Source organism: Nipponia nippon, unplaced genomic scaffold, assembly GCF_047370975.1.
Source record: "Nipponia nippon isolate SJK-2023a ecotype South Korea unplaced genomic scaffold, ASM4737097v1 scaffold_4, whole genome shotgun sequence".
Lineage (NCBI taxonomy): Eukaryota > Metazoa > Chordata > Aves > Pelecaniformes > Threskiornithidae > Nipponia > Nipponia nippon.
Window position 1 is genome coordinate 51,639,163 of NW_028262358.1, and position 12,267 is coordinate 51,651,429.

At 39.8% G+C, this 12,267-nt stretch overlaps 1 protein-coding gene across 1 annotated transcript in view; it reads left to right on the forward strand.

Annotated features, from left to right (window-relative positions):
* Positions 1-11,471, forward strand: part of PRKN (parkin RBR E3 ubiquitin protein ligase) — a 780,164-nt gene extending 768,693 nt beyond the window's left edge. Inside the window, exons 11-12 of the mRNA XM_087774081.1 lie at positions 5,885-6,002; positions 10,049-11,471. Of these exons, the coding sequence (XP_087630207.1) occupies positions 5,885-6,002; positions 10,049-10,158 (228 nt within the window). The 3' untranslated portion in view covers positions 10,159-11,471. The remainder of the gene's footprint in view (positions 1-5,884; positions 6,003-10,048) is intronic.
* Positions 11,472-12,267: the final 796 nt, after the last annotated feature.

Here is a 12,267-nt window from a genome sequence, read left to right on the forward strand (position 1 = left end):
AGACATAATGCTGACAAAATTATGGAATTGCATATGTCTCCTGATTTACTGTATGAAGGAAGTAGCAAGCTCCCTTTTTGTTTGACCCTTCAGTGAAGGGTGAGTTGTTAGGGAAAACATATATATTATATTGGACTCTATAGTTATGTGACCTTCTTGGTTATCAGCATTTTGTATTTATGCTCTAAATATTAAAAATACCACTTTCAGAACTGTTCCTTCACTATTTCAGCAAAATTTCCTTACTGATTTTAGAACAGTGGAAAACAGGTGAGGTATTTGAAATGGTGTGCTACAGGCAAGAGTTAAAATGAGAAACACGCAGCATTTCTATGTAAACTTCTTTCTCCACTCAAAAGAGGGGGAAAATTAATCAAAATGCTAAGTAGTAAATGCTGACCACAAAAATCATGAATTATTTCACTTCATTTTAGTGAAAGAAAAAGCTACTGAGGAGGTTCATCATACATAACATCTTTCAATGAGTCCTGAGTCACAGTATAAAATGTGGAACATCTATTATTAGACCATTGATTTTTTTTCCATCGGATAAATTTAAAAAGTTAAATAAAACATGGCTGTACAAAAAAAAAAAGATACACCTTGCTTGATTTCTAAAGTATCTTAAACAATTGGAAAAGAAACTGAGGCTCAGGGGTTTAGTAGCTGGTATATTCACAATGTCAAACACAGGACATTCAACCCACAGATGCCTAATTAAAGGAGCAAGAAAAATAACTATAAGCGGGAAATGTCCTGTAAAATTAATCTCTATGTTATAAATAAAGATGCACCGGAGGAAATCTGAGAATAGGTCTTAACTTTCTGTCTAATGAGAAATAGATGGAAACTATAGAGAGAGAATTTTAGCTTTCCTATTTTGGGCAGCAATAAAATAAAAAGATGTGACAGGCTGCTTTTGTTTATGAGGTTAAGCTGACAGTCATTTGCAGCTGTGTTGCCACTTACAGGAGAAGGCATGTTCTTTATTCCGCTCGTGGAAAACAGTTATACAAGAATGACCTGTATTAGATTAGATTTTCTGCTTTAGAGCAGTGTAAATTCAGTATTCACCAGCTACATGCAGAGTGAGAGCCTTGATGTGCACTGTCACCAACCCAGAGCTCTCTGATTTTATTTAGTGAAAGTCTCTTTCATCTTGCATCAGACACAATACGCTGGGTATATCACTTTGATTTTAGCTAGTTGCTGTCATCACAGAGCAGCTCTTTTTTTACGGCAGAATTCCCTAGGCACACCAGACAAATTGGCTCACACAAAGCTGCTTCATGTGAGTTTAACTGGATCAGTGTGGTACCCGACACTTCTATTTTTCTGGTGCATGAAACATATTCCCTTTGATGGATATCTTTCCTATTCCACATCTATATCCATTTTTTAGTGTTTTGATTAGCCAAAATCTTTCTCTAGACTAGACCACTGGTCCCATAGCTGTGTACACCTCTCTTTGTGAGATTTTGACTCTTAAGTGACTCAAATAATGGGATTTTTTCCAAAGGTCCTCCAGCCTATCTAGTTCCCTAGACATCTGCTTTTTTTTCCCCCACACCTGAAGTAAAAAACACCACTAAACACAACAGGAGGTTAATTCATGTGAACATGACTTCATAAAACAGCCCAGAAGAAGTTGAGAAAACAAAAGAAATTTAAGTTGGACTGTCACCATCTCTTGTAGATCAGGCTTCAACAGATGAGGCTGCTTTTGCTTAGAGCTCTAGCCCAAAATAATTAGTGGGCTGTGTTAATCTAAATGTTATGGTGGTCTGAACATTGCTTTGTGTACAATGAATTATTCTTTGTCTTCCTTTCAAGCCCTTTCAAATATCCGTAACTGTTCTCACATTCGTGCTAGAAACTGAGTAACACTTTCTGTTTTGAGACATCTAAGCCTTTTTAAAATGCTATATTTCACATAAAGTCATAATTTTACATATTTCTATTTATTTTTAAAAAATCTTATTTTTCCAAGGAAAATTAACTTAACACCAAGCATTTCTGATCAAAAGGAAAGGTACTTCTGATTTAAAGGAAGCTACACTAGGATACATTTTTTATGTGTGACCAGCTTTTTTTGCTTATCAGAAAGGAATTAAGCACCAACAACAAACAAGCAGGAGTCCAGAAATTACATTCACTAAAGCTAAGCACAACATAATGTTAACAGCTTCATATTCTATTCTGAATCAAGGGTCTTCAGTTTTCAGGTGTTGTCTATGCTAGGCAAAATAAGCATGATCATAAAAGAAGTGTGCTTACATAAGACAGTATATAATGCGGTGTATGACAGAATTTAACATTATGTATCTAATGCTTCCGGTATTTTGAACATGAAGGTTTGCCATAAATGTTTTTAATCTGGATGGTACTGCTTAGTTGCTGACTGTGAATACATAGTTCGTTTCCTTTATGTAGTTCTACCAACAAGTCGATGTGTGCCTTGGTACCTGTATGAGATGCTGCTTTAAGAAGGACACTTTATTTCTATTTCAGGATGCTTTCTGTCTCTGTAGGACTTTTTCCAGTACTGCCTGATATTGATTAACTGCATTAAAACCTTTCCATGTACATGTTCTTGTATTGCTGTATGGTGCTAAGCAGTCTCTGTTCTCTTTATCCCTGTTAGCTTTTCCATAGGACTCAGCATAGAAACAGAATAGAATTAAATCTGCATCCTTCAGTGTGACCCAGTGACAACAAGACAGACTTTTTCCCCTGTCTCACTAAGGGAATATTGCAGAGGGGACGTTGAAAAATGCTTGCAACAGCTCTTACTGTAGCTTTCTGTTGTTTATGGGTATTCATTCCTGGTCATAATGTGCAGCACAGTTGAGAATCAAAAAAATTACTCATAAAGTGGCATGGATGGAATCTAGCAGCTTTTCACTAGTGCTGGGACAAATATTTTGTAATATTTGGGGAACTAGAGCATATTGTGTGGGGTCAGTATCGTAAGTGATCAAAGTCTCCTGTCCTCAGCAAACTGGCATGTGATGCACACCTGGAGCATCTCTGAACTTTCTATCCAGGTCCAGGAAGGCCAAATAAAGTAAGAGCCACCTCTGCTTGATGGACCTGCTCTATTACCTAGGCCATTGTCAAGAAGATTAGGTTTGCTAGCTTAGGATGAAAGAAGGTGATTTAAATAGACACTGGTAATGGAGAACTGCCATACACCTTTCCTTTATTGTTTGAGGAAAAATGCAGATAAATATATGTGCGCTTGCAGTCATTGTATGTGGAGCACTAAATAAAGCACATGAACACTGGAGGCTCATAGATCAGTATGGTATGATTTCTTTACTGGATTGGAGAGACTCCATCACTGTACCATTTCCCTGCATTTGCTTCCCGCAGCAGGAAGTTTTTAACTTAGCATTCAGTAAGACTGGGCATAGAAGGGGTGCTTCAGCTCTAATGGGCTGAAAATATCATGCTGCTGCATCTATGCCATGCTAGAATTTTTGCAATGGAAAATATTAATGTAATAATTCACTCTGCTGTTTTCAGCAATTTGTTCTTTCTTGGTGAATTGCATATGTGCGGTTTATTTTAGTTATTCCTAAGCTCTCCCAAGTTTGTATTTGTTTTCAGAACTAGAGATCAAATATCTTTATACAAATCAAATTAGCAATCTGGCATGTGAAATTTTGCCTCAGTGTTATTTGCTATTAGGGCACAACAAAGACATGAAGATGGGGAAAAGGTATGTTTCTAAGTACTGAACCACGCAGTTTGGATTTGGACTATTTGGGAAAAACAGAGCCACTGTGAAGCTCTTCTGGGTTGACTACAAAAATTAAAAATACATCTGGTCTTCTCACGTAGCTATTATTGTGAAAAGAGTAGCAATGTTTTGTCACTGCTATAGTGATTTTCATCTTGAATTATCTTTAACAATGTTAATTAATTAATTCCCATTACAACCAGATGAAATGAATATCATCTTCCTTCTGTCACTGGGCAAACTGAGGCCCAGGTCTAGCTTTCCCTACTCTCCCCATCCTGTGTTGAGGCCTCTCTGAGTTAGCTCAGATTGCTTGCTAAAGTCATCTTTCCTTAAAGATCAAGGTGTTGCAAGATCAATACCAGATGATGTTCTTTGCTATTAGCCTGAGCAGCTTTTTCTATTTCCCAGAACTTACAAATGTACCATTGTACAGAGGTCATCCTTTTGCTGAATTGCTGAATAATCCAGCAGGGTGCAGGGCCGAGTTCCCTCTCCAGAAGCAGAGAGCTAAAAGTAAAAGTCACTTCTAGGATACAGCTGAGAAGACTTTGTTCACCTTTGTCACCTCTACATCAGAAATACTGGCAAATTGGAGAATATTAGGTGAAGGGCAACAAAAGGCATTAAAGGGCTGAGGAGCCTGATGTAGGCAGCAAAATAAAAGAAATAATACCAGAAACACATTTTTGAGGTTTCCTGATTAAGAAAGCCTGTTGTTTTGGTTTTTTTTTTAAGATGCATGTTGCAATGGCCACCAGATGAGCTAGACATGAATTTCTGCAGATGTTGCTCTTTGTTATTCCATTTTAACTCAGGTGACTTCAGCCAAGAAATAAAATCTAGGTCATGCTCACTGACACTGCAATAACTCACAGGTTTTACCAGTAGTAGCTTAGCAGAAATCCAGAGGAGTTATGGTTATGTTGCATGTTTATAAGTTGGGTCAATTTCCTTTTTCTGTCTTATTAGAAAAAAATATATTAAAAAATTATCCCTGTAAATAAATATTAAAAGTCTATCCACATAACAGCCTACAAGTATTTAGAAGGTATAGACCAAGAAGTTACAGGAATTTTTCAAACTATACAATTTCATTTAAGCTCATAATTTTCCCACATGCTTGAAAAAAACCCACATTACGAATGGAGAGAGCAGAACTTCAAGGCTGGAACCTACATACATTGTTTACAGCTACTATTCACGTAGTTGCCAACCTTGTATGATAGAAATGACCCAAGGCACTGACATCTCTTTTGTCCTTGTACTATCATTTCAGGTAGGAAATTGCCAAGTAGGACACTTGTGTAGATTATGTAATTTTGTCCCAGTCATAAATAGGACAAACACAGGAGTCCCTTTTAAAACACTCTTCATGATGACTTTTTCCATCCGTGTCACTCTGTCTGGGGAGCTACTTGCTTTCATTGTTCACTGGTTTTTGTTTTGGGTTTGTTTTTTTTTACTTTTTCTCCAAAATTTTTGTGTTTCTTCTTTGTGCTTCTTAAGGCCTCTTAAATTTAGATAGATTTATGTTTGAATGAAATCTAGACCTCCAAAACAAGGGAGTATGCTTTATTATGAAAAACAGTTTCCTTCCAGGGACCTGACCATTCTGCATTATCAAGTGTTGCATTGCCTTAGGGTTTTTGCTTTTCCTGAAAGAAGGATTTTAATCCCTGAAGCAGAATCAAACCTACAGCATCTAACACGTCATGTCTCAGCTGGGTTCATCTGACTCCTGCTTCACCTTGCCTTTTGCTTTACCTGTCTTTGTGCATTTGCAGCACGGCTTGATGCCCCCTGTGTCCTCCTGCCAGGTCTTTGCCTGCCACTCGGGGCAGGGAGCAGTGGGGAGGACGCAGCCTGTGCTGCAGCTGGACGTAGGAAGGACCCCCAGGATGGCACACACGCCAGCTGCTGCAGCTCCCCCCGCCACGTCTTGTGCACACTGGGAGAAAATAAGTTTGCATTTTGAAGCAAAAATCCTGCATCTCTCACTAAGTCCAGCCTACCTGGCTTTGCAGTCGCTCCTGTCTGTTTCTCATGGGTAAATAGTTATCAGTTCAGTGTAGACACCATGCCCTGGCGCAGCCTTTCAGTATCATGCCCACAGGTGTTTTTTCTCTCTCTTTGCAGGGATACGTAGTTGATGAACATGCAGCCATGCAAGCTCGATGGGAAGAGGCATCTAGAGAAACAATCAAGAAGACAACCAAGCCATGCCCCAGCTGCAATATTCCAGTAGAAAAAAATGGTAAATTTCTTAGCTATCTCGTACTTGACTGTCATTCATTTTACAATATAAAGGTATGAACGTGCGTGTGTACATATCCACACTATTATTCCAAGAGAGGAAGAGCACACAGAGCTTGAATCTTCCCTCTGTCACTTTATCTAAATTATCTAAATCTAAATCACTTAGTTCTAAAGCCACTAATTAAGCCTCACAAAATGCACGGCTATTTTATAGTTAGGGAAACTAAGACATAGAGAGACACTGGACGTAGACTTCATATGACTTCAGTCTGCTAGTTGTCTAGATTTTCCATTGTCACTGGAAAAAATAGACAGTTGTAGGGCAAAACTCATCTCACGCTGAAACAGAACATATGTCTAATGTAGGCCAGAAGAATCGCACCTGAAAGTGGGGTGTGGAGAATTAGTCCTGCTGTAGATGTCTACACTGTATATAGCTGAATTTAGATGAGGTGAATCTCAGCCTAGTGACATGCCCACAGTAGAAGAGCAAGTCGGAGGAAGAAACGTGAGTCCTGACAAACTGGTTGCACTAGTCAATGCTTACCATGTAGGAAGAAAAGTGATCTACTGGCACTGGGGTGGTTAAAATGGGGAACAGGAACAGCAAATAGTCTATACCCTATAGGTTCATGCTGTTCCCTGTTCCAAGATTTAATTGTATTTATGTTAATTAATCAAAAGATATTAAAATTGTTGCCTAAATATTATATGAATATTAAGTATAGAGGATGCTTCTCAGTTTTGTGGCATCACTTATTCAAATGGGACTCTGAAAACGCCAAATAAGACACTTCAAGCAGTGATACTACAGAAGTATTACTGAGGAAGAAATAGAACAAAATCCTGAAATCTCGGTTTTCATGAAAGAAAAGAAGGCAGTTGGCAGATGGAAAGTGGGAGACTTCTTCAAGGACAAGAAGCACCAGGAAAGAAAGCATGAATTTGAGAGTGGGAAGGCGAGACAAAATTTGGCAAAGTGTGGAGAGCAAGGTGGGCAGCAGAAGAGAGATAACAGAGGGGTAGGTCAAAAAATTATTTACAGACTTGTAAAACAGGCTGGCAACCAGAACTTTTAACTGGATAAGAAATAGACAAATAATAATCGTGACTATTCATACTTAACAGTTTGCACATAGCCAAATAAAAAAAATCTTCTGGTCAGGCTGGAAGCAGTGCTAGGACCTTTCCTTTCTCTAAGACTCTGCTACAAAATCTTTACTGTTAAATTACAGGCAGTTGTCACTTGTCACAAACAGGGTATCCCTATTTGACACCATGATATAATTTACACAACTCGCACTAATGTTTAGGGAAGTTGCTTGTAAAAATCCCCCGTGTATCAAAAAGGAAATAAAGGCCGTTACTTTTTATCCTTGAAAGAAAATATTTACTGAAAATGGATAATAAGCAGGAAAAGACCTTTCCTTGCTTATAGCCCGACCCATGTGCCTCATAATGCACAGTGCCTCATAATGCAAAATGCCAAAGCCACAGCAGCAGGCTAGAAATGTTTCAACATACTGGAATCGGCTGTTTTTGCTGCCGTTCAGAGGGACCTCGACAGGCTGGGAGATGGGCTGAGAGAAACCTCTTGAAGTTCAACAAAGGGAAATGCACCAATACAGGTTGGGGGCCAACTGGATGGAAAGGACCTGAGTGTCCTGGTGGACTACAAGTTGGACATGAGCCAGCAATGTGCCCTTGCAGAAAAGAAGGCCAACAGCATCCTGGGCCACATTAGGAAGAGCATCCCCAGCAGGTCAAGGGAGATGATCCTTCCCCCCTGCTCAGCTCTGGTGAGACACGTCTAGACTGGGAGGTCCAGTTCTGGGCTTCCCTGTACAAGAGAGACATGGACTGGAACGAGCCCAGTGAAGGGCTACAAAGATGATAAAAGGACTGGATAAATAAATACCTGATGAGGGGAGCAAAGAAGACAGAGCCAAACTCTTCTCAGTGGTGCCCACTGAAAGGACAGAAGGCAATGGGCACAAACTGAAAGATAGGAAATTCCATTTAAACATAAGAAAATGCTTTTTACCGTGTGGGTGGTTTAAGACTGGAACAGGTTGCCCAGAAAGAGTCTCCATTCTAAACCCATACATTCAAAACCCAACTGGACACAATCCTGAGCACCCTACTTTAGTTGACCCTGCTTTGAGCAGTGGGGGGTTGGACTGGATAATCTCTAAAGGTACCTTCCCACCTCAGTGATTCTGTGATTCTGCGAATTAAGGCGTGAAGCTTAAAAAGTGCAGTGATTGCTTTTGTTTCTGGTCATGGGTACTGCACGTGCCAGCTTCTAGGCTGACATTTGTAAACTGAAAGGAGCACTTCACTTCTGCCTAAGTACAGCTGGTGTCAAGAGGCTGACAACTGTACACCGAAGTCTGCCAACAGTCCTTATTTGGGAGGAGTAGGCTGACTACGCACAAGAGAATAATTCTGCCTTCCCTCCCCAAATGCTTCTGTGGACGCTGTTTTTTTACAAGGGACAGTGACAATGCCGATAACTTTTCTATAATAGACTATATTTCTCTGGGTCAATAACTTTTCTATAATAGCCTGTATAGCTATAGGCATTGTAGAATACTTCTATGTGCCAATAACTTTTCTGTAATAGCCAAAGAAAGAGCAAAACACTTTCCCACAGCTCAATTCCCAGTCTGAGTGAGCTTAAACACATATCCACAGCTCTCAGAGGACTGCTGTACTCACAAAGCTGTAGGCCACATTGCTTGAGGCACTCTCCACTCTGACTGCTGATCTCAGCTGCCGTGTAGCAGAGAATAACATGATTTATGTGGCTTAGCAGGTAGAGCGCATGTTTGACAGAAGGTGCCTATTGGGCTTTGGGTCCTGTGCCAGGATTGAGATGCATTTTACCCAGTGATGGCTTAATATGAATTGTAAGAGAGGATTGGGTCTAAACCTTAAGTAAAGTGTAACACGGAGGCTGGCCACTGGTATGCTTACATTTAAATAAAATATAAAAATGGCTGGTGAATTGCATCTCTTACACAAAGATATAATCTGACAAATAGACCTTGCCATCACAGCTAGTTTTCTCTCTCTGCCACATGAAGCAGACAGGCCTATTTTAACAAACCAGTTCTTGTGTCTCCTGCTGTTTTTACCTTCTGAGCATCATTCTGGAGTGGCATTTACAGAAAAGGTGGTATAAGGGGAGCAGGTTGTACAGTAGGGATCACAAACTCCCTGTACCTCGTATCACCATCCAGAGTCAAACCAAGATGACATTTCAGCATTTCTTCATTCTGCATGCTTTTTTTTTTTTAGTTTGAATTATACAAGAGATTTCTTTGTGTGGTAAGCAACATAATTTCCATTTGCAGTGTATTTCTGTAATGACCTTTGACAATGTTAATGTTTTATATATTACAAAATAAACATTTGATCAAGGTTGTGAGCAGAGAGATTAAAGCTGCTCTCACAGTATAGGCACGTAAGAAATCCAACACACAGGAAACACTGATGTGATCAAAAGGCTGCTTCAGATACTAAGAAGGTCAAATTAATTGAAATTACTAATGTCATTTTGATGCAATCAGCAGTCAGCCACCAAAGTCTGTGTCTTCTGATTTATTCTCTTTGCAAACCTCTCAGTTGTTGAATCCAAATTCAAAAAAGAATTGAATTTTGTTCAACTTCTGGCTCACAGCTGGAGTAGGGTAGAGTATCCTTGAGCAGACACCTCCATGATTGCTTTGAGAGGCCACAGACTGTCATCGCTTTTCCCTATCCCTAGCACGATCTCTTCCAGTTTCAGACAGGACTGCAGTTCCTAATCGTGCAGTCCCTCAAGTGAGACCAGTACGTTCCACTCCAATAAGAGGGGGAGTACCAGGTTTTAGAAAGCCCAGGAAAAGTATTCTTCTGGTTTGTTCTTTTCTTTTATTAAATATTCTACTTGGTTAGTAAACGAACACCTAAGAAAGTTGATTTTAAAACTGCTAAATTGTTGATTAACATCTCTAAGTGTTTGCCAAGTACCAAGGCCATTCTGTTGCTATTTTGCAGGTGGCTGCATGCACATGAAATGTCCTCGCCCTCAGTGCAGATTTGAGTGGTGCTGGAACTGTGGCCTGGAGTGGAACAGAACCTGCATGGGAGATCACTGGTTTGACTAGTCGTGCGGAGGCCAACCTGCATTGCTGCTAAAGTTTGCTTTCATCAGGGCCAAATTCTGAACTCTTGCTTAAACAAAATTCCCAGTGATTTCAGGGACACAGAGTTCAGAAGTTGGCGCAGTTTGTTGGTTTTTGCTTTCTTGCATATGCAATCACACCAAAATCACACTGAAGTTATGCCAAGGGTTTTAAATCCACTAAGTAAAAAGAGTAACTGTTTTAATTGGTCATCATGGTACAAAGAGGGGTAAATTACACCTTTCTGAACTTGTGCAGTCTGTCAGCATGGAGAGCAGCCAGGGTTACCAGGAGGAACTTTGCTTGACATCTACAGTCAGAAATCTGTGACTCTTGCAAGAGAGAGCAGCCTGCATATGGGTGTGTGAGTGCATGAGCGTGAAGTGGGGTGGAGGATGTTCCCTGCATCAGCTGCTTTTTCTCTGACCACTCCTTTGCTCATTCAGCAGAATTTTTGATTTTTCGGCAGTATTTCTTAACAGCTTTTTTGGCGGAGGGAAGACTGTGGCTCTTCAGTGTTTTCTCAGGGTTCCTTCCTAACAGGCTTTCTGTAGGGGTCTTGCTTTCAGACCAAATTCTCATAGAAACATCCAGCTTTATGCCATATTTGTGCTTGTGTATTTGTAACCTACAACACAAAACCTGCCTACATACTCATTATAGACTTCGTTACCATTGGAAGATTAGCTAAGGATGCAGTTTCAGCTCTAACTGTGAGTGCTGTTGCAGCGGTGACTGGATCTGATTAAGTGTTGTGCAAGCTGGTCTCACAGGGCTTCATTTGTCTTGTGCTTACGGCATACTTCGGACATGGCAAGGGGAGGCAGGAGGAGACTCCTCAGGGGCTTTCTCTATCATCATTCTCCTAAATTGAATTAGAATATGGGTTTATTTCTGAAAATACATTCACAGCTCAAACAGTGTGGGGCAGAGGGACATCTTTCATTTTACAACGTTAACACAGTAAGTAAAGCTTACTAGCATTTCAAGCCTGAACAATCTTACTGTTTGGTGTGCTTTACACTGCTGTCTTATTCTGAAATGAAAGGGGTACTGTCCACATCCAACATGCCATGTAAGTATTTGCACAATTCAGCTTTGGAAAAAAACGCACAATAAATAAAGTGGTCAAAATGTTAAACTTACTTTCTTTCTTTTTTCATTTGAATACAAAGTAAGCAAGTACAAAGATCTTGGGTGGGTCATGTATTTCCTTGACTGATTCAGACTCCCAGCTGAGAGGCTAGCCTTTGATTAAAACATACTATTAGCACAAAATAAATTCCAGGGCCATGGACTTCTTTTATCAAGTCTGAATTAATATTTTGTATGGCATGACTGTAGAGTCCTGAAAATATGGGTGTGCCTGGTGTGCCTTGTATCAGTCAGTGCAGAGCAAGAAGCTTGAGGTATAAAGAAATCCCAGGCTCACTACAAAAATACCCAGTTGCTAAAAGCAGTGGAGTATCCATCTGTCTCAGCTGGAAGTGACATTAAAAGTTTGAGGAAACAAAGGGATGAAGGGATGAGGTACCAAAAATGAGAGAGTGAACTGGTAGAATTAAGAAAATGAGAGAGAAAGGAAGAGGCAAACAGAGGGCAACGGCCGTTTCTTAGAGGCCATTTTCCTTTTTGGCACCAGTGAACTAAAACGTATGCAGAAGTAGCTGTATTGAAGCGTAGGAGTGCAATAGAATGCTGCAATGTAGGTCATTTAGGTACATTATCTTAATGGGGGTATTTTACTGTGAGCTCTGATTATTTCATGATTTGATTTCCTGTACCTGGGTCTATTTTATAATTTATATGGCTTGTTGCCATCAGGCTAGGGAAAAAAAAAAAAATCACATTGCTTAATTTTACTTTGATAATGTGTTACATGGGAGCTCATCACTATATTTCATACCCACAAACTTTTGGAATAAAAGAAGTCTGAATCTCTTTCCCTTTTTTTTTTTTGGTGTCTTTCTTATAGAGGAGGAAAAACTTGTTCACTGTAAGGCAGCTTTACTGAGTTACAGCCTGCCCTAACAAGTTAATGTTTTAATTGCCACGTAGAAACATGTAATTTATGCCCCTGGATCAAAGTCC